Source organism: Chenopodium album, chromosome 20, assembly GCF_948465745.1.
Source record: "Chenopodium album chromosome 20, dcCheAlbu1.1, whole genome shotgun sequence".
Classification (NCBI taxonomy): domain Eukaryota; kingdom Viridiplantae; phylum Streptophyta; class Magnoliopsida; order Caryophyllales; family Amaranthaceae; genus Chenopodium; species Chenopodium album.
The window spans coordinates 11,390,234-11,414,235 of record NC_137853.1 but is presented as its reverse complement, the minus strand read 5'-3'; the positions used below and the strand labels follow the sequence as shown (position 1 = coordinate 11,414,235).

Sequence of the window (24,002 nt, the reverse complement as noted above, 5' to 3'; positions counted from 1 at the left end):
CAAATTGAGTCAACGAGTCCAGCTTTTTTAACCGACTCTTTAGAGCATCTCCAATGGTAAGCTACAAAGGCTTGTAGCTTGCTTTGTCATGTTAATTTTTAAGGCTACAACCTATTTAAGCTACAAAGTACTCCAATGGCAAGCTACAAGAAGTTGTTGCTTGATTTGCCACATCATTATTTCAAGCTACAAAGTACTCCAATGGTTGGCTATATAATTTTGTAGCTTGCATGTAATATTTTATTTACTACACTATATGAGCTGAAAATTTCATTGCTATTTTACTTACTTTTACTTAATTCAATTAAGAAATAACCAAAATTACGAACTATAGCCACAATTTACACTTTCTACTAATCCTGGCATCCCCTTATATTACTAAGATTTTCTTGTTTTTTTTAATTGACACATTTTGACTTTCAACAATTTTACAAAATATACTTTAACTAGCTTTTGCAATCTATGCTTTTTTTTTTTTTTTTTTTTTTTTTTTTGGGTGCAATCTATGCTTAATTGCTTACTACGTATTAATGAAAAATAATCATGTGTGACATTGTTATTTATTTATTCTTTTTTTTTTTTTTTTTTTGGTTTTGTTTATAATTTTTACTTATTGATAATTAAAATTATTAATCATTAAACTTAGGTGTTGCCAAGCGTGATATAGGAAACATATCAACTACTATTGAGCACAGGAAGTATTATATCAACTAAGATTGAGCAGAGAAAGTATACATCAGTTAATCATTAATTCAATTAGCAGAACAGCGAAAATTCTACAGTAAATGACGCGTACCGCTATGTACCACTAAAGCAACGTACCGCAATGTACCACTAATAAATTTAATAAAATATATTATTTATTTTTTGCATTTTTTAAACAAAAGTTGACTTTAGCTAAGATGGTGATAAATTGCATTATCACTTTGATTAGCAGTTCAAGGATCAAATCTTTGTGATCACCATTTTTTTTTCTTTCTCATATTTTTAAATTTTTTTTATTTATTTCACATCATACAACCTCTATAGATTACTCGTAGGACTACTTTATATATAAAAAACACTTATCAATTTTGGATCCTTCTCAATTTATTAGTTCTATTTTTTTCCCCCTAGACTACATTCAAAAAGAAATATCAAATACTTGTTTGATTTATTTGACATCATACACTCTATTTAGATTATTTGTAGGACTACTTTATATACAAAAATACTTATCAATTTTGAATCTTTATCAATTTATTAGATCCACCAAAGTTATAATTACTCATTCTTGTAAACTTAATTTTATTAATTCTACTAGAGTAGGTCCCGTGCCATACACGGTTATCTTAATTACTTCATATATTAATTCTACAAAACAAACCGAGCTAGATACAAATAAGATGTTTATGGACAACACTAGAAGCTAGGCTATTCTACGAATACAGTAGCAATTTATTGACAAATAAATTAATTTCAAAACATAAATAATACGAAGTTTAAATCTTTGTTTTCAAATTATATAAATCTATCTCAAATTTCATTATAATTATCAATTTATTATAGAACTAGACATAAACACTAAAACATAAAATTATTAACTTTGATGTCAGGTCAATCATCATAAACTAAAATTAATAAAAAAAATACGATGTACTGTGCAAAATGTAGTCGATCATTTAGCAAGATTTCTACCTCTTGCTACACAAAATATAAGATGCTATGTATAATAAAGTGGCAGTTGTGTTTTTAACATCATCTCCTTCACCATTAATTATGATAGATTTTATATACCCTACTGTAATTAATTAAATCAGGGTTTTCAGAAATTGAATTAACATTAACAATTAATAATATCAAAAAAAAAAAAAAAAAAAAAAAAAAAAAAAAGAGGAGAATCACGAGGGAGAAGAAGAAGATAACCTAACAAATGCGTGTTGATCGAGAATTCAAGATTAAGGTTACGTTTTTCTTTTTAAAACTAAAATTAGGGTTACATTTCAGGTTAATAAAAAGACAGATTGATATTGAAAAAAACTAATAAATTACATCAATTGAATCTTTAAATTATAGATGTGGAATAAAGTTGTCCCCAAATTACAATTTACTTCAAGCTTTAATTGTGATGAATGAAAATAAGCGAAGGAGAAAAAAATTGAAGAACGTGAAAATAAAATAATCAGAGTTAAGTGTTTTTTTAATTATAATTTACCTATATATATAATTTAGCGATACATAGCAGTACATAACGTTTATAGTACATAGCGGTATTTGTCATGTACTGTAGACTCTCTCGCAGAACAGAACTAGTGTATGCAGGCAATTTACTTCCCTTCCCTCAAATACTTCAGGCTTACGAATGGCTTGAAATCAATGTACTCCGCAGCTTGGTAACCGTTATAGTCATGAATGTGCGCAATTTATATTAAAACACCAGAATGATACAATTGCCAGAGTATGGATATAATGTTCTATAAAATACAGTTCGTATATTTATTTATATGATCAGATAAACTACGCAGAAATCAGCTTCGTATTTACCGGGTAAGAATTTCAGAAAAGCTCAATCATAGAAGTATTACAGTAAAGTTTACAGCAGTTAAATTATTGAAAATTTCAAAACATCTAATAAGTGAAAGAATCATCTGCAGATAAGAAGACAGTATGCTCCGCAGTGAACTTAAACCCAAGTCTAACTATAGAGACAAGTTTAGCATATACCTAACAAAATTGTGTGAGTGACGACTTAGCCCCAACAATGTTCCCGTCATTTGAATTGCAGCTATGACGACTCTGGTAGCCCGGAGAAGTATATATTCGAATTTTGGTGTATGTGGGATATATATCCGCCATTTTCACGATGATAATCCCTGCTAAAAGAAGAGAGCAAAGAATAAGCAAAATATTTCTCACAAACAAAATATTATACTTTCTGGCAACTTATACCTTTTTTTTTTTTTTTTTTTTTTTGAGAACGGCAACTTATACCTTAACGCACCTAGATAACAAGATTTTTCACCCTTGAATAAATCGAGTGGCAGTGAATTTTAGGCAGAACATCTAGGAGCTAGCTATTACTCCGTAAATAACCATAAGAACCTAAAAGTTGAAACAATAATTTTTATTATAAAATTCAAAACAAATACCTTGTACTAATTTTGGAAGAATTTGTATTTTACACTTGCCATCATAATTCATAACAATTTAATTAAAACAAAGCAGAGCATATGTGATCAGGTTGCCAACACTTAAAGGCTCAAAGCAGAAGAGCTAAATGAAGCTTAGATGCTTACGCAGTTAAGCTGGCTACATGAAGTTAAAGTGAGAAATTGAAATCTGAAAACAAGCGGCATAAAGAATGGGAAAATAGAGATGCTTGACCCAAGACCAAACCGGGGACCAAATTATGAACCAGACTAAGGAAAAAAATTGAAACGAACACCCAATATTATATGCCATTAAAATGGCATATTCACCAACAAAACATGTACAACGTATTTCCTAACAAAATCACGCATGACTATTTTTGTATATATCAGTAGAAAAATATGGCCATAATTCACAAAGTTAACAAGAAAAGAGGCAAAGTACAAAAAGAGGAAATCTTTTTTTTTTTTTTGAATTATCAGAACAGAAATGGCTCAATGTCTTAATTCAGTACATCTATATGAAAAAGTACGGATTATTATACTATCAACCATTTTCAGAATACAGGCTATTACATAATAAAAAATTATCATAACAATATGAGGAATCAGTAAGCACAAAAATCAAGATTCAAGAACATTAGAGCATTTGCAGGAGTGAGGCTGGCCATCCGGAATACACAATCACATATAATACTTCAGTTTCTCTCTAAAATGTTATTTTTAATATAGTAATGGTTTTAATATAGATTTGGCTCTTCCAATGTATATTTTTTTCCACAAATTAAGTTGCAAAAGTTATGTTTTTTATGCCTTTCTCAAAAACAATTGGGGGGGGGGGGGTGGGGGGGGGGAGGGGATAGAAGATTATGCACTACTGCAAATGAAGAGAGCAAAAGATTAAGCCCAATAAGATGAATATTATTACCGCATGACACCGGGATAGAAGATCGAGTCTGTTGTACTACTTGACTTGAAAGTGCATTTGATATCAGGATGTCATGCTGAACATCTCACTAATTTTTTTCTTCAACCTCTCCACAGAACTTTGTACCTGATGCTGCTGCTCAATGTTCATGATGCTCATCATGGAGGACTGCTTCAGAGGAAAAGAACAGGGCAATTAACGTGCTGTGCCAAGAGTCAAATTAAACACTACGCAACGTTCGAAAAGCCTCAATTCCAGCTTTAATAGAAGCTTAAGACTCAATATTAAGATGAAAAGTGATACTGTGGAGCACAATGTAACAAAGGAGTCCATGATTTCAAGAGATCAAATGCAAAAGCAATATTATTCTATCATTACCCCCTAAATTCAGAAACAAAGGATCGCATTTCTCAAAAACAAAAGGATTTCAAGGGTTGTCCTAAAACAAAAAAGGAATTTCAAGAGATGAAAGTCATAAACAATGCACAAACCTGTAGTAAGAGTATGCTCTGAAAAATGTTATCAATTTCTGTCTGGCATGTAGAAAGAACTGTTCTCATTTTGCTATCCATGGACATCATTATTAAAATGGAAACAAGAGCTCTTATTTTTCTAGGATGATCTCGTGTAAGCTGAGTGTCTCTCAAGAAAGGTAATTCACCAGATTCACCAACCAAAGACACCATTTTATCAAGTAGAAGTTTACAAAATGTGGAGCTTCTATCCAGCAGAAAAAAGCAAGGAAGGAGATAATCATGCCATGCATATAAGTTACTGGATGCCTTTTGCTCCTCCTCGGGTACCGGAAACAACTGCATAAAGACCATAAACTCTGGTGAGCCCTCATATAATGTTCAACAATCGACTAGTAACCATTGAAAACAGAAGTTCACAATACCAGAAAGTGAAAAAAAAATCATCATTATCAGGCAGATAGTGTTTTTGGACTAGGGAATTTTAAGGAAAACTAGAGGGAATTATTTTCAATTATACTACGTTTAAGTATAGAAAAAGGAGTGGAATAAGGATAAAAAGGGATTCATTTTCCTTCTTTTAATAAACTATGTCTTTCCACTATTGTAAAGATCTGCAAGGAACGTAAGATTTAAAAAAATTGCCAAAAAGTATGTTCCAATGGCCTAAACAGTACTTATGGCCTATATACACATATCATGCAGAAAAGAGCACATATGGAATCTGATCAGCATTAACAAACCAAAAAAAAAAAAAAGAACAGTGAAGATAAATGTAAGTCAAGATGGAAGCTTGGAGACGTACTTATCTAGATGGAAGACATTCAAAGTGCAAAATAATATAATAAGTAAAACAAATGAGTTCAGACATGCAGCAGTGACAAAAAAGGCTTAATCAATTTTTACAATCATGGTCAATAGAAAAAAGAGGTACGCCATCAAAATGTGACAATTCCACAAGAGCAACTTTCACACAACTTTGAGAACATAAATGGAAATTTTTTTATTAAAAAAAAAAAAAAACATAAAATAATCACTCAATACAATTTTGGATAGCAAGCCTAAAAAAAAAGGCACAAGTGTGTGCATATAGGCATGCCAATTGTGACAGAATAATGGTGAGGTTAAGGAGCAAGAGTGAAACAAAATAACACTTACAAGTGCAACATCAATCATGTAACTCAACATAATATCACCAAGTTTAATGATGCTTTTCTCTGAAAGTCTTGTCGGTCTGGAGTCCACGGTTATAAGCATTCCCATCAATGCACAAGTGTTATGAATAGGTAATTTCTGTGACTGAGGAAAAAAAAAATACAATCAAAATTCCCTGAGAAATGACACCAGTTGTGTGGATTAATCAGCAGCATATTCAAAATTAATATAGTTTGCATAGTCCACTAAAGAGTAGGGTTAATATAAAAGACTGGGACCCGAGAGAAAGAGTAAACAACAATGAGAGCTACTCAAAAGATGTGAAAAAAATTAGCCAACTCACTATATGGTCAAGAACAACATCCTCTAATATCTGAAAAAGCAGTGATGGATCTCCCATCTGACTTAGGAAACAGCAGACACGTCCAGTGACAGATCTAAAAGTTGCTAGATTAGCCTCCTTCAATATTGTGCTACAGGTTTTCTCTGCAATGACAAGGCAAAAAACAACAAACTATATTATATTGATTGAATAAGAAAAAAAGATTGTCATACACGAGGAAGAGGACAAGAGTAGACATCCTTAATATTCAAAGAGAAAACAATAAATCAACCCTGATGATGAATACCTTCTTTAGATAAGAAACATCACAATTAACAATTGCTACAAAATTCATTCCACATTTTTTCTTTCCATAGACAGCCAATTCTATGGGTTCAAAACTACCCCACCCACCCACCCCCAGTGAGTACCTCAGATTCACCTCTGTGTTTGATAAAGGCCATGTAAATGTGCATCATTTTACTTGCAAGGGTCACACTAACAATCCTTTCCACTGAAGGTCCTATAAAGTCATCAACTTGAGGTTGATTATTGTGTTCCATAGAAACAGAATTTTCAACTCTACCATCTTGATATTAAATTATTTAAAACTGGATCAAAATTTTGAATTGAGTCAATGGTACCTGTAATGAAATGGGTACATAACTTACCAGATATTTCATATTGTGAAAGTAAAGTGACCAAGAAACTGATGTAGTCAACAACATGGATGTGACCAGCATTATAGGATGAATGTAGGACTTCTATGATCCGAAATAAGACAGAGGGCTCCAAGGAATGAGCTGAAATCAATGATAGAAATAAATATTTAAGTACAGCAGCCAAATAGCAAAAAAAGGAAAGATTTAACTTCCCTCCCAAATATCAAGATTCATGGTTTAAGGCTCCACAGAAGACGACTACTCATGAATTAAGCTAAACCATTTCATCTAGACACTGTAGCAAGCAGCATAAATAGTCTCTTTTGACATGCCTCCAATACTTCCTCTGGTCTTTTTTAATTGCAACGTTTGGAATTTTAAATACTCACACACACACCCTTTTGATCGCCTATTTTTAATTTATACATTTGGAAAAATAGTAATGTGAGATTTTGTTTGATGCATACTTTCAAAATATCAAATTTATACAATTCTTACTAAAACATAATTAAAGTTATTAATGGTAAAAGATATGCATTGCAAGTGTGAAATCCTCAATGCTGCAATTAACAAAGAACAGAGTAAGTACTGAACTTCAATGTATAATACCACATGTCACTACCAATTCTATTGTTTCAGGTGAACCTATATTTGACATCAGTTTTCTAGCATACAAGATAAAAATTGCTTACATAAGCAGCATAATGCCAGTGAGGCAAGTAATTGTCCTTTCAGACAAGAAAAGTAATAGAGACAGCAAATGGAGAGTTCTTGAGATTCTTTGGAAAGTTCCATAAAAGGACCATAACATATATGACCTGCAATACAAAAAAGAATATGATTAAAGAACAGCACTATATGCTTGGGGTGGAGGGAAGGGTTAGAAAGCGGTGAAGCATATGAAAAAAAGATTGACAATCAAGGAAAGGAGATGAACGTATATGAAACACATTTTAAAAAACAAAATGATATGAGCAATGAAGAAGCCAAAAAGGAATATAAAATCAGAGAACTATATAGTACACATTAAGATTATCACTCCTTTCACTATGGCTACACCACATGTAATTAATCTCATCTTAATAGTAAAATTGCTGTGACCAACTTTAAGTAAATTGAAAAATAAAAGGTGTGTCCCTGCAACCTCCAATCATCCTGTTTATCAACAGAGCCAATGAGGGTATAGTATTAAATGAATGCTTTATTTTTTGAATACCACTATTATTAGTTACACAATTGAGCACACCAATGATTGGAGGATGAAACGGTCAAGTTAACATATAATCAGGTAATAATTAGTCTCAAGTATAAATGTAATTCCTCTCGCTCATCTTGTTATCCTATTTGATCCAAGGACCAAAACATCACTATTGATGATGAAGATGACACCCGCAAAGAAAAGAGAAAAAGAGCTATAAATTCACCATTCTCTGATTTTATGCAGTAATACTTTTGCAATTCATCCTGTAGTTTGTCATATTCCACTGCAAGATCGCTGTTTGATAGTCCAATTTGTCCTAGGCGAAGCAAAAGATGCAATACTGCCTGTCAAATTGATGCGATGACATGTAGGGGAAAATTAAGTCATTAAAAAAAGCCAAAAAGAAACACGGAAGCCATTATTTGTGATATCTACAAAGGCTGTGCTCATACACGGAAGCTTGATGGCTTCTTATTGCTAATTGAATTCAGAAGCAGCCCAATCTCGTGTATCCAAGTCTTCTGACAGTCCAGTATTTCTTTATCACCGGCATCTGAAAATAAGATTTCTTGTTTCTGCAATTAGCAAAGGTGGCTTTAGCATGGTTATCACGTAGTACATGGTAATCCAAAATCAACAGTTACCATCATGACACCATAAGTTAATAAAATTAACAAGATGACCAACTTCAAAATATTACCTCATACAACCAAAGAGTGTGAGGGAGGAAAGGAAAGGAGAGAGAAAGAGATAGCGAATGAAGGTAGGTGCCTACATGGCACCGTTCACGATTCATAAGAGGTCAAGGACTGTTTTGAGAAGTATTGCCCTCTAATTGGGATTGCTATGAGTTAACCAATAGTTTGACCCTTTTAAAGAGCGTTGATAGTTCGGACTGCTAGTGTCAATTTTCCTTATTTTAAAATCCCCCCCCCCCCCCCACCAACCGGGGTTTTTTCCCCCCTTTTCCATCTTCATTCTCACAATGATCACATAAACTTAGTTTCCTTCAACTCCCCTTCCCCCTCCCCCCAAGTTTCCCCACCCCCCCCCCCCCCCCCCCCCTCTTTTCTGTCTTCATTCTCACAATGATCACATACTAAGCAACTGATCTTTACTCTATTTATCTCTTGTCTCCTCCATCTTCAACCTCACAGTTTTCACATAATAAAGCAGCTGACGACAAAATAGTAAGCTTTTCCATCTTCACTCTCACAGTTTTCACATAGTAAAGCAGCTGATGACAAATATTTCTCTTGCTGAGCTTATTAGAATTACATGTAAAAAAAAAAAAAGTTTCTGCAGTTTATGACAGTAATTTATATTATCCTTAAGATACCAGGATGATAGTCCTCTCCACATCCCTTCTGTTTGTATAAGCTATTTTGTTAACAAATATAAAGCCATAAATGCAAGTTTATGATAGCTTACAAGAACAAGCATCTCTTCAACAGCTTCCAGGCAAGCCATTTTTAATGATGATTCAGGACTGCAATTCCCAAATGCTGTAGTAAAAGCCTGCAATTTATATTAAAAAAGTATACATAAGAGAACGAAAACATTATAGCATCAGACAAGGTCAAATGAAACAAAAATCAATTAGAAAACTGTATTATCCAGATTCCAGATATCAGGGATGCAATCAAAAATCATCATGAGTCACGAAACCAATATATTTTTCAGCAGACAATAAAGAATATAGATTATCTTCTTATAGAGTTCAATCGCCATACAACTATACAAGACACTAAGACTATTAATAATTGTTAATTTGAAGTAACAGCTTGTATACGTGATTCACCATTGTGCAAAATCCAGATGAGTATATCAGCTCGTAGGTGATAATTTGAAGCACTTTTATTTTTATTTTTTTATAAATGGCTTTACATACTATAATAATTAAAGGGAAAAATTAAAACTAATAATCCCACCTATCACCGATTTGCTCAAAACAATTCTACCTTTGAATATTCTAGAAATAATCCGACCTTTGACATCAATATTCATAAAACAGGCCTTTTGACCTATAACCTGATTAATAGGTTAAATTTTCTTTTTCCCTCAAATCTCTCCCTTCCCCTCACAACTCTCTCTCTACCACTACTATCAACTTCTCCCTTGCCATCTCACACATCAACAACGCCAACAACACTACCCAAATCCTCCACCTCTGCGTTCACTCCACCCTCGGAACACCCACAACCGTATCTCCACCTTTCCAAACAACTACACATTAACAAAACAACAATAGCAACAACAACAATGAACACCCAAATTGCGGCACTCCCAACTCGCAGAATTCTCACACCCAGCCAGGAATAACTGTGCAACTGCTTCTCCCTCGTTACCTCGCCCAATAGCAACCCACAACAATCCAAGCTACAAGCAAAAACCAAAGCAGAGTAATCAAGGCATGAACTGGGTTCGCATGAATTTCCCACTAATGCGCTTGAATTTCAACAAAAATTAAACTTAATTATAAACTAAATGTAAGATTAAAGATTAAAATGATGTAAGCAGAAGCTTGCAATTCATTAGCTTTGACTCAATCATCAAAAAAATGGTCCGATCCCCAATCAAATGAAATTTTTCTTGCATAAGAATATGGACATCATTGTAGCAGAGACACATGGGATTTAATTTACATCATCATCACCCACCACCCAAGTACCCAATACTCACCTCACCATTCCACGTCATTTCCTTATTGCCCCTGCTACACAGCACCACAACAATCCAAGCCGCCCACAACACCTCACCACCAACAATGGCAACCACCACCAAAACACCCACAATTAAACAATTGACCAAATTATTATTATAAAAGGTGATGATATCATGTGGCTACAATTAAACAATTGACCAAATTGGCGGCTATAATTTGTTGACGACGATGAAGCTAGTGATTTGTGTTGATGAATAAAGTTCCGTAAGATTTAGACCAAATTGGCGGCAAAGTTGTTGCAAAATAGGCGATGAGAAATTGAGAAGTAAGAGAGAGAGTGTTTGGTGTGCGTGTTGTGAGGAGGAGCAGGGTGTAGGTGCCGCTATGGTGGTTATGGTGCCTGTGACGGGGAGGAGAAACAGGAGAGGGAGGACAAAATTTTGATTTTACAATTTTTTATTAAAAAGCCATAACCAATTAAGAAATAACACATGTCAAATTTACTTGCTAAATAGGTTGCCAATAAGTCCCAACAGGATTACTTCTAGATTATTAGTTTCAATTTTTCCTAATTAAATCCGCCTTCCTTTGTTATTTCATCAAGATGGACCAGATATCATTACGCAGAAACCAATCCTTGGTGCATTTTTTTTAAGAAAAAAAAATTCAGTGCAATGTCAATATAAAATAAATAAATAGATGATTAAATTATAGGAAAACATGGAAACATAAATTACATTGGAATCACAATCTCGAAGATTCCGCAAACCACTGTGAAAATTCCAATACATCCACAAGGTAATGATGTACTTCCTCTGTTTTCTTTTATTTGCAACACAACCTATAGGCACACTTTTTTAGGAATTGATTAAAGTAGGTAAACGAGCAACTTGATCAAATAATTTTAACACCAAGATTAGAGATGGCGGATGGGTTAGGTATTATGTGTATAAATTATTTAGATTAATTTGTATGTTTACATTACTTTATCTCTTCCTCAAAGCGTGTGCCATAGTTTCTGAATTTATTAGATCACATCTTTTTAACACAAGAAAATGCCTGCCAAGATCTACCAAGTCATTGCCATAAGTTTTGGAATTTAGTGGAATAAAATCAAGGTATGAGTGAGAAAACAGACCTTTAAAAGGTGATGATCTTGGTCATCTACAGTTGATACAAGGTATGGAATAAAAGGAACCAGAGAAGGCAGTTGCTTGTCATAAAATGCTTTATCGGAAACGTTACTTCTATACAACTGCAAGTTGAAACCAAAAACATATTACATAGTAGATAAAGAAGAGAAATATATAGCAATACTCACAATATCAATTTTCCAAGGATGATAGGCCCAAAACAATATGAATAATAGAGATACAATTGCCAGAAGAAAAGGTCTACGAAGTGACTAATGGGGTCGATGACTGCAAATCCACAAGAGAATAAACTCGTTGAATAAGTTGGCAGTAAAGACAATGAGGGCATCATACGTCACCAAAGCAGCTAATGTCCATTTTGCAACGGAATAATTAGGGGAAGGCCAGTAAAGAAAATTTAAATCAGGAGCCGGAATTTAACTTAAACTCAAAAATATACTTCTGGCAGATATACCAAAGTCAATTGTGTTAGATTCTCATTAAAGTTTACCAGACTCATCATCACATGATTTCTATGACTATGATATTCTACAGAGAAAAATAAAATCCATCAGTTATAATTATCAATTGTTTTCTGTACATGCCACATCCATCATACTCACAGCGTTTATTTTAATTTCCTTAAAAAAATCATTTCTTCATATATATAGAAATTATTAATTAACACAGCAAAATAAGAGAAGACAACAAAAGGACAGAGTCTTGCAAAGTTTTACTTAATGATTTTACAAAATAGCCCAGTTCCTTTGCATCTGCCCTGCTGTATAATCTAGGAAACCCCAGCAGCCTTAGCCCATAAATGTACGGTAGCAAAGTTAGTTTATCCCACAGTAAAATTGTGTTCTCTTCCCCTAAAGTAAACTACTTTAATTAAAAATTATAGGTATTAATCTTATGTGGTATAACATTTCTGGTCTAGCCTGATTTGATGGAAATATTTGAAGGACACACCCAAGCTCAAAGATGTTATATTTTCATTCCCCAAATGCCCCTGTCCAAGTTCCCCTTAAGGCCTCAAAGTCAGTTCACTACCCCCACATGCGGAATCTGTAGCCAGTCATATATTATTTATTGAGTTCAACGAATATGTAACAAGAGAAACAAACCTCAAAAAGCCAGTCTTTTAAGTAGCTCAAGAACCTTTCGCACAAAACAGGAAGAGGGGAGATGTATTGGTTGAAAGTAAAGAATATTCGGGATATTATAGAATTTAATATGTAATATCTGCGATCATAGTGATCACCCTGTCAACCAAAAACAAAAAGTTGAATCAAATAACCACCACAACCATTTATAAATCCAGCAGCTAGCATGATTAAACAAGTTGCACAGGTAGCAATTATTTTCCATAGGACAACAGAGGTCATACATATAAGACTTTCTTCTTTAAACCTTCAAGGGGAGAACACAAGCAGAAAAGCAACTCAACCTATTATAGGATATTTTTATCTTCATGCATAATTCTATGTTCAGAGGAACACAAGTGAAAAACCTTGAAAAGCAAGCAACAATATCATGCAATGAAAGTACAAAAAGCAAGCTCATTGAAAGAATATACACACAAGACACTGTTCTTAGCAATGTCACCTTCACCAAGCTAGATTATAAGAGATGAGATGGAATTTATGTCTCACCTAATACAGCTAATAGTAGATGCACAACTAAATTATTATGGGAATGAATCATGGGCCCAAAAGTGCATTTCTTCATTTTATGTTTTCTATAGCATTCATAATAGTTGTAGCAAATGATATTCTCACTCTAGTTATTTAGTTTTGTAATAGTAGTTTCTAGCTTTCCAAGTTTGTTTTAGCATATATATACAGCCTAATCTCTATGTTATTCCTCAGTTGTGTTATCTGACTTGAGAATTAATCGAGTTTTGTGGAAGTTCACCCAATCACTATGAAGATGAGGCTGGTCAGATTCTCCACTTTAGAGCAAATAAGATGGGTTTGAATACCATACTTAACACTTAATCACTTGAGCAAAAGCACTTGGAGAAGAAATTATCTAACCAGAAAACTAAGGAATTTTGAAATTTCTAGATTTTAAAGCAGTCCTGACTGAATTTGAATTTTTTCACAATAATTTTACCTTCTTCTAAATAGGTTATAGCATCTAGATTATTACACAAAATTCCTAGCAAGCAATTAAAATTGGAGCTATCCTACTTTCATCATCAGAATATCTCAAGTAGAATACTCTTATTGGAAAAGATAAGGACGCAACTCCACCAGCCTATTCCGAAAACAAAATATTCAAGATACCATGCAGACATCACAACAGAACATGTTTTGTGTAAGTCATGAGGATCACAAAAAGTATGTAATCACTTATAAAAAAAAGTGAATACCTCCTCAGAAAGAGCACGAGTTGGTTGCATGGGGAAAACAGCAAACAACTTATCCAACAGAAGTAAAGGGAACTTCTCATCCTGTGCATGGATCTCTGTGCTTGAGTTAGAGGACATAGAAGTACGTAGATCTTGTTGATACTTGCTGATTCCATATACCTTGTACCGGACAATTAGATCTATGCTATGAAGTGTAAATTGCATGCAGTCAAAAGAATGTGAATCAAGTTGAGGTTGAGAGTAGGCCTCTGACATTAAGCCATAGAAGCAGTTGACGAGAACTGGCACAAGATCCTTCAATTTGCCAACAATCAAAATATGGCCTACATTGAAGACATGACAAATAAAATTTTTAAATTTCTTTTTTCAAAATCATTATTTTAAGAACACACCACTTTCTGACAAGAGGTTCAAGAAACTAAATTGCCAACGCGGTGGAGCACATAAGCTCATCTTGCAGTGGAATGGCAGGATTCAAATTCAACCACAAGGCCAAGCTGAGAACTGTAACACATCATGTCATCAATTCTATCTATTAGCTTCTTTTTGAAATCTTTTCCTCAAAGTCCTATCCAAACAAAGCATGTGGACATAATCTATAAAATATTAAAGTAATAACCGTGGGGGACACTTGAAGTAATTATGTGATCTTCCCTCCAAAACCACATGACATATAGCAAATGAAAACTTATCCTCTTTTTTAACTATAAATCTTTTTTTGAAAACAACAGAAAAGACATGCTCTTCTAACAACATCTAGGCTCATATAAGAAGATCAGAAGCATTTTAGACCCTAAACACCAGTTGAATCTGAAATATATATTCAATACAGTTAAGCATTCTCCCTAAACACCAGTTCTCTCTCTCACACACAGACTAGTTAAGCGTTCTCCCTATTTCCCTAAACACCAATTGAGTCTGTTAAGTGTTATATATATTCAATACACTTCTCTCTCAATATGTACACCACCTGTTAATACCAATTAAGCATTCTCCCTAAACACTAGTTCTCTCTCTCCGTAGCTCAACTTGCTGAAGCAGATGAAAAGTAAACCAAAGATCCTAATGAGCTAAATGCTTTGCAAAAACAGAAAAGAGAAGCTCGTCATAAATAGCTGTATCAAAATTCAACAGGCGATATTTTGACAGTAAGCCCAAGTTATAAGGGTGTAAGCATTATGATCTAGGGATTGGAGGAAAATTTTAAACGACAAGCTTTATTTTCCTATAAGAAATAGAGAAGTACCAAAGAAATGAAGAACTAACGGAATCTTTTAAGAAATATAGCCAGAAGGGACAAAAAAGAAAATGCAACAACAATTTTAGGGCTTAAAATATTGTAATGAAAGATTTTCTTCGCAAGACCTTAGAGAAACAATATAAAAGTAATAATAATTTGTTTAAGAGTAAGCAGAAATATCATCAGTGAAGCAGATACTGATAAGGGCAACACCGTATACAAAACAAACAGAATTGTCATGAAAAACTGTGTTAAAAATAGTTGAGTAAGTCACCGAATTCAAGAAAACACTATCATTTTTTGAGTTACCATTAAACACTGAGCATTGAGCAATTGCCTCCAAATGCAGAAAAGATATAGATATTGAAAATTACTGGTTATTAAGCGAGGCATACAAAATTTTATGATCACAAACAAGAAAGCTTTTATAGCACAGGTACGCATTGTTTATCAATCATCTTTATTCATAATAACAGTAAAATAATTTATACTTATATCTTAAGCATTAAAAATAAAGGAAAAATCAAAGCATAGTATTGAGAATCATTGCATACCAGTAGAATCATTAGGCACGTCTCTCTCAAAAGCATGCAACACTTCTTTTTCAATATTTGTCTGCATCATCATAAATAATTTGAAAACTGATTATCTAAAGACAGATACATAATAAGAGTTCAGGTTTTAAGTTATAAAGGCTGACAGAAAATAGCAGTAGAAGGTGCAATTATATGGCCAAATATGATAAGTGTTTCATGCAAATAACAAATAAGTTCAGGAACGTATTCATATCAATCTAAAGTCCAACGTTCATCTATGGCACATGCCTCATCTAAGATACTACATCCTCATTCAAACCCACAGCACTATAATGACACCGCTCTAAATTTTGCAATCATAGCTTCAATCAAAATTAGTCACAAATCAAGTCTCATCTCCCAATAATATATATCATCTAGAAACAACAAACACCATGGTATCCCACCATGTGTAGAGCCCTATAAATTGTGTAGAATTATATCATTGGTAGAAAAGGCTTTTCCATACTCCTTGTGTCAACAGAGGATGCAGCACCAGTATCAAGTTATCAACTCTTGGCTAAAGCACATTAATGCCCGCCATTTAAAGATTAGCTTTCATCTGTACTTATTTGCTTTATATAAAAGAGAAATCTACTTTAAGTAAACAGGTGCTTGAACAAGGTCACATGCACACTTCTTTTAGGGGGGTTTGTGCTCTCTGTTTGGAAGTCTGCGTTACTAAGTTGAAGTCCTTAGTGCAATTTTCCTTGGTAACCATTACATAAGGCAGCATTACAAAATTGAGACAGTATGAACAATTTTTTTGGAACAATGAGTTTGAAGACCATGGATTGACTGACTAGGGTTACAAATTAACTAGGATAAGTGCAATGTTCCTCTTGTCTCTTAGGCCCTTCTATACAAAATAGAATGGCTGCATTGCAAAAAGATACAAGTGAAAGATACTGTATATCTGATTTGTCTGACTGCATACAACGTCAGTGTCAAAGATTTCAATTTAATGGCTTAAGAACCAATACGGAAAAAAAAAAAAAAAAAAAAAAAAGGTTGAATCGCAAGGGTTTTCCGTAAACAAAAGCTTTCCTAAGACCTTGGTAGAATTGAAATCCATACAAAGGACCTAGTAAGATCTGAATTTTATTGATTTAAGCAAACTAGGGAAGTACAAAATCAATGTATTATATTAGAACACAACTCCGCCAATGGGTTTTCCCGCTGCCAGTCCCCAAGCCTGGATAAAGGAGGAGGGTTTCGGTAGGCCAGTGTAAAAACTTTGTCACATCCCATGACATGAGCCAAACTGATCCCCACTAATGGGATTAAGGCTTTGATTGATTGATTGATCTAAAGGTCAAATATTTATCTGAGTTAAATAAGAATAACTGTTTTCAGAGGTCAATAACTCCAAACATTAAGAATATGATCTTACTGAATTCAAAGATATTCTTCATGTGATTATCAAACAATTACTGGGGGGGGGGGGGGTGTCCAGGTTGCTAACAAAAAAAAGGCAAAGTTTAAATTCAAATCAGAATAAAAAACAATATTGGCAAGAAAAAACAAAGCAACAAATAACCAACTCTTTCCAAAAAAAAAAAAGACCAAAGGTTAGTTGTTCGAAATATTAATAATAAAAAGGATTGCACCTGTCCAGAAGAATGAATTTCTTTTCCATTTGATGGCAACAATGACAAGCAGCGCACCAGAGAAGAAAGAGCAAACTTGAGTTTGCTTTTCTCCTCCAAAAGAAATTGGTTCTTCTGTAGTAGATCTGTATAATTTTCCAGAGCCTGCAGTCAATCAGGAGAGAACATACAAACGGAAAAAAATCAAATACCACACCGGAGGGAGATGAGGAAGAGTAGAGTTAGAGAGAGAGAGAGAGAGAGAGAGAAATGTATATTGTATTTCTCATGGAAAACTACTGCCCAAACCTCAAATATAATACAACAAATTACCTAATGGAATAAAGTAAAATAAAACCAGTCATGGTAAATCTCTGGTTGCAGGATTTTGTTATGACATTACAATCATAGGCTTACATGACTCCTGTATGAGTTCATAGCTAGTTTGTTGACCTTAGGTTTTGATGATGACTCAAGGAACCTAAGCAAACCCATATTAGTTTAACTTTCGTTTTTAGCTTTGATTGATGACAGGTTTATGCTACGAAATTCTAGAGTAAGAATGGAGCATGGAACAAGGTCTAGGTCTGCTATGGAAGGATAAAAGAAGACAATCAGAAGTTCAGAGTCTAATTTATTTTATCTTTATTTTAGGCTTCTTGTATTTATGTTAAGTACTTCGATGATTGATAGGATTTAAGTGGATTTTATTTTATATGATAAAGATTTTATTTTCCACATTTTAACTTGTTTAATTCGAAAATATCTTTTGGTTAAAATATCTTTTTGTTAAAAAGGTTTTCTGTTTTGATTTAAGCTTATCTTATGGAAAATCTGATTTTGGAAAATAACTCTTTCAAACGCGTGTTTTACTTTGTCAAAGGAGTTGAGAAAATTAAGGAAGCAGTAAAACCACTTCCTGTAGAAACGGTTTTACTTGCTGCCGAAGATCCCACTCCTTACACTTCCTAATTTTAAGGAAGTTGTGGTTAAGTGGTGATTGAGGCAACAGCAATATTACTTCATGATTCTTCTATATGACTTGGTTTTCTGTTCAGAAAAATACAGTTTGAGCATTACAATCTTTTAGCTTTCGAAAAAGAGTCATAATCCACGTAAGTCCTTGAGTGTCTTAGTAATTAGCATTTAGAGTTTAATCTTGAGCTGTATTGGGTTAGAGTTTGGGTAAACTCTAAAGTGTTTATTGCTTTTAGTGAAGCAAGAAGAAAAGAGAGAGTTTAGAGTGATCAACTGGTTAAGGATCAATTAAAGGGGACTTAAGTTCGTTGAGGAACTTGAGTTTAAAGTCTTAATTTGTAATAGGTTGTTTACCCCATTATTATTAAGAGTTGAGCTTAAAATCCCTTGTGGTCGTGGTTTTTCTTCTAGATTAGGGCCAAGAAGTTTTCCACGTAAAATCTCTCTTTGCACTTTAAGTTTTTATTCAAGTTTCTTTACGAATTCCGCAAAAATTACCCTAGTTTCTCCGCAATGCAATTCACCCCCCTCTTGTATTGTTCATTTGAGTCAACATAGGTTCATTTGGTTCTGTCTTCTCATCACTTCAATCAAGGAGAGCAATGGAAATTTTCTTTTCTTCACTATTTTTGAAGATAAAAGTTAAAGAGATGCCAAGGGGATACCATCTCGTCCACCCATATATATATAACACAAAAGGAGAGCTAAGAGCAAAATGTTGCATGCCTTCAAGCTATCATGAGGCAATTCATCTAACAAAATCAGAAAATCTCAAGTATCATTAAGAGCATCAAACTTTTCTCCAAGAGTACAAAAGCCTCAAAAATAACAAAAAAAGGAAAAATTATAAAAATAATCTCAACTACACTTGTCTTCTCATTTTAATCCAAATTATAGTTTAACCTAGAATAATAGTTTAACCTAGAATAATCCAAGTTTGTAGCCTTTTCAAAACAGTCTCCCTTTGGTGTTAACCTATTAAACAGGGTTAAAAGGTTGGTGTGTCAATTTTAAATTGGCATTGCTTGTATTTTCATTTTTATCTAAATAATTTTTTTCCTTTCATGCATTTCTTTACCCACAATTTAAATTTTTTTTATTAACCCTTCCCTAATTTTCCAACATTGTATGGAGGAGCAAGTCGAGCAACTATCCACCATAGCTGCCCCCATCACTTGCCATTTTAACCACCACCACCAACAGCCAACCATCACCGGGGCCACCTTCACAAACTTTCCACAAAAAACAACATTCCCTCAAAATCACAGCAGCTACTACCACCTTGAAGTTGCATAATTCGCACATCCTCTTCCATCAAAAGACATTGGCACTACGCTCACCTTTATCAACTAAGAGAGCTTATTCATTAAGCTAATCAACCAATTGAGAGTCCCAAATTTATTAATAAATAATGCCACGGTTTTCACTGCCGACTTCACCAAGCAACATTTCCCTCACCCTTCCTAGCCTCCCTTTCTTTCTATGCCTCTATCTTCTTTAATTTTCGCTGCACTTCCACCCAACACCAACACACTTAGCAGCCGACTAGGGCGAGGTAGTGGAGTTGGTCTAGTGGTGCAGTGGTCTCGAGGGAGTGGTGAGCAATGTTGCGGTGGTCTAGGGCATGGGTTCAAGTCGGGTGGAGATAGGAGCTACCGAGCTAGACAAGGTAATTTAAAGAATAAATAGCCAGTTTTCAATAGGAAAAAAAAATACAGTAATAATTTACCAGTCTTACAAGTAGTAGGTCATTTTGGATGTTTTGAGAAAGATCCTCTCGTAGTTGGGGTTAATTTGAGTTAATGTATAGTTCGGACTAAAATGAGAAGAACCCCAATAGTTAGGATTTTACTTGTTAATTATTCCTAAAAGATTATTCAAACTTTGATGAGGAGAAGTTCTACCATAAACAGTATGGGTCCCCTTCTTCCAAGTGTACCATCTTGACACGGAGAGCACTGGCAAACTAATCAGATGTCTCAAGTGCCTACTGCCTAGTGATGATAATTCAGAGGAGCAGAGACATGTTTGATTTAGAGGTTCAGAGGAGCAGATGATAATTTGTGATCCTTGTTTCCTTTAGTGTGTGTTGTTTGAGTTTTTCTCATTCCCCATTTCCAATTTCACACTAACAGATATTAAAATCACTACTTTTAATGCATTGCAAAGGGAAGTAGTAAAATATAAATAAATAAATAAATAAATAAACCTGACCATGAGAGCAATAGGAGGTAAAAGATAGCTCAATTCAACATTTTAAAAAAGAGTGTAACTGAATATAATCTTCAAGTATGTCACCATTTCTCTCCAATCACAATGCCAGCAAAGCAAAGCATAAAGTTCAATTGGTTTCTTGGGACTTCACACAAATCATGATTCCACTCATAAACTCCATCATTTTGCAAGAACTAAGGAAACAAGGTTGGCAAAACCCATAATAAAGGCCACAAATACTTCTGATTGGGAACACACTACAGTGCACACCTAGATCTAGGTGTACCCAAAGCTACTATATCTTGCTCATTTTGGACTTTCTTTGTTGTTCATTTGGAAGCAAATAAGTAGAAATAAAGCCTTGGGTGCACCTGTACCCATAAACACCTAAGAATTCCAATTCAAAACAGCCGACAATAAAGAAACTGAAACACAAGCAAAAGGCTCATCACATTATACCTTTTCAGCATACGTGGAAAAGGCTGGAGGATGAGTCTGAACCACAAGATCAAAGAATTTGAAAGCCATAAAGCGAACATCAATTGCTAAATTTGTCATTGCTTTGAATATATACGCCATAATAAGAGATATAGGAGCCCCCTTAATGTCCTTCAAAAGATAAAATGAAGTAACATAAAGATGAGAATATCATAAATAAAGTAAAACAAACAAATAAAACATGATCAATCCAAATGGAGAAAAAATATAGCAAAAATGAGTTGAACAACCCTATGCAGATGTAGCCATAGATTACATTGCCAATTAATCAAGTAATAGCAACTACAATAATCTACAGCACAATAGCCCAATTGATAGAGTTTGCCATGCTTTATGAAATGGTTGATCCATGGTGCCCATAATATGGAGGACATGTGCATTAATCTTATTGAGATACCTAAACCAAGAAGTGAAATTCCAAGCTTACAACACTTATATAGGATAACTACCCATTGCAAATAATATATATGAAGTAATCATTACCTATTAGGCCTTTCTCTTTGTTCAGTATATAAGCTACACTAATCATGAGTCATTTAGCTTTTGTACTATTTATATGCGAGGAGGTGTTCTATGACTAGAGGTAAAAAAAAGCTTTGAGTTTAACCATCACATCAATCATGGAAGCTAAACTTTTTCTTTTTTTTATAAAACAAATTTTAAAAAAAAAAAATGTAGAGCTAAAAAGCCTTGGAAGAGTTTTACAAGTATAATTTCTTCTGAAAGATAATTCAAAAGTACTAAAATACTACCCATACTAGACATGCAATTCGCATATAATGAAACAATTAAAAAAGATCTACAAATATTATGTCACAAAATATTCTTGACTCAAACTTTTAGAATCAGCAAAAAAAAAATTATCAAGTTCCATCATAGCTTTACCACACTGTAAAGGAAAAAAAAAAGTAAAATACAAAAACCACCAATCATCTAGGGAAGAAAAGATATGTAGCTACACAAACAAAATTTACCTCCTTGCATCCTGGAAGGATAATGGACTTAAATAGTTGAAACAGAGTTTCACGAACTACTTTATCGTCATCACTGATACGTTCACGCAATTTCTCAATAACAGCATTCTTGTGCAATTTCAGCTCTACTGGGAATTTATGCAATAAATCCTTAATACCTACCAATGCATCTGCACACACAAAGTATAAACTATTTCTGCATCAAAGAGGTGTATTATACCACCAATTGAGTAAAGGCTTTCAAGTCAACACAGACCTCTACGAACTTTGACATTATGATGAGATGTTTGTTGCAACAGCTCCTTTAATGTCAGGCCTTTCTTGCTCACAGCAACGCCCTCTTTATCCAATGCCACACTTTGCTCCGGAAGAATTATAGCTGCCCAAACACCAGAACGTTAAGAAACCATTAATCAATAACAACCAGCCATTGCATCATGGGAAGCAACTCATAAATTAAAAATATATCGAAAACAAAGTGACATGAATTACTGATCCATTAGAACATTCGAAGTACTTAAAACCCCTCCATTCTGTTTTGTTCTTCCTGTTTGCAAACTTGAAAGGGTTTAACGTGATTGTAAAATATGAAAAAATAAATAAATAAATAAATAATATTTTGAAAATACACGTTGAGACAAATCTATCAAGATCTCACGTGATTAATTGTCACAACTTGGCTCTGTATTTTTAAAAACCCATTCAATGAAAGAACAAATGGAAACAAAGGGAATATAAGCTAAATACCCATCTAATGTTTATCACCCAATGCAAATGTAAACCAGCTACTAAGGACTAATAAAACTAAGCATTTATGCACTCAAAAAACAAAAGGATCTCAGCATAAAAGCTTAACACTTGCACATACACATACCCATGCAAATATGATGGCGGAGGCGTATTCTCATTGTGCATATGTTGAACATCAAGCCTAACTTCAAAGCACATGAAGACTAACTCCAACGAACATAAACTCTAGTTATATGAAGTAGCTCTTATGAAGATAAACTCCAATGAACATAACATCATCTTAAATATACAAAGTAGCTCTTATGTTCATCGGAGTTAGTCTTCATGTTCTTTGACGTTAGGCTTGATGTTTTAACAATGCATAAGCACTATGCATATGCCTCCACTATCCAATTAACACATATCAAACATCGCGACATTAATCAAAATTTCCAATTTATAAAGTAATTCATTTTTCAACACTGACAAATACAATGACTAAAAATTCAATATTTAACAACTCAATTCAAAAATAATTCATTTTTCATAAATTCGAAATCAAAGTAAATACAAAACATTGCAAACTTAGATAATAACACCTTTGGTTTTAATTTCAGTATTGGTAACATTATGAGCCGGCGGCAACTTCCTGCCCAACTTCTTCTTAAATTTCTGAAAAACAAAAACAAAAAAAATTAAATTAATCACAAATTCATCAAAAACTCAACAAAAAAAAACACTTGCAAGATTAATTCATACCTTGAAATCAACACCACGAGGTTGCGGTTTCTTCGAAGGTGTTTTAGAACGACCCATGCTTCTTTAACTACAAATTTACTACTTTAATTGTTGTTATTGAGGGTTTAATCAGGGTTTAAGGGCTGTTTTAGGAGAGAGAAATTATTATCGAGAAATTGAAGGAGTGATGGCTGAAAGACGAGTCGATGAGTCGGGGGCAATGGAGGATTACGGTGGCGCCGGCGGCGGGGAGGGAGCAAAACTAAAATGCAAGGCGGGAGTAGTAGTTAACAAGAGGAAATACTAGTAGTTTTCTCATTCATAGAGAATATTTTAGACCTAGGTAAATTTAATTTACCCTCTTTTATTTATTAAGGCCACTTACGGTGATTTACCCTTCTTGTATTAGAAATTTAGAATAAT

General features: G+C 33.9%; 1 protein-coding gene across 3 annotated transcripts; it reads right to left on the bottom strand.

The window, feature by feature from the left end:
• Positions 1–2,429: 2,429 nt before the first annotated feature.
• Positions 2,430–23,890, bottom strand: LOC145598470 (uncharacterized). Of its 3 annotated transcripts, XM_081654833.1 has the most exons (21): positions 23,601–23,890; positions 23,441–23,513; positions 22,369–22,491; positions 22,113–22,282; positions 21,100–21,249; positions 17,470–17,613; positions 15,839–15,899; positions 14,045–14,367; positions 12,795–12,932; positions 11,673–11,789; positions 9,301–9,387; positions 8,322–8,444; positions 8,093–8,213; positions 7,361–7,486; positions 6,678–6,809; positions 6,028–6,170; positions 5,688–5,828; positions 4,548–4,868; positions 4,057–4,224; positions 2,981–3,081; positions 2,430–2,852 (listed from the first exon to the last, which is right to left on the bottom strand). In XM_081654833.1, the coding sequence occupies exons 1-19, from the start codon at positions 23,655–23,657 to the stop codon at positions 4,120–4,122; spliced, it is 2,655 nt and encodes an 884-aa protein (XP_081510959.1). In that variant the 5' UTR covers positions 23,658–23,890; the 3' UTR covers positions 2,430–2,852; positions 2,981–3,081; positions 4,057–4,119. The 3 variants fall into 3 exon arrangements, with proteins under 3 accessions (XP_081510959.1, XP_081510960.1, XP_081510958.1); XM_081654834.1 differs by lacking the exon at positions 2,981–3,081 and having other exon boundaries at positions 2,430–2,855; XM_081654832.1 differs by lacking the exon at positions 2,981–3,081.
• Between the last annotated feature and the right edge of the window lie 112 nt (positions 23,891–24,002).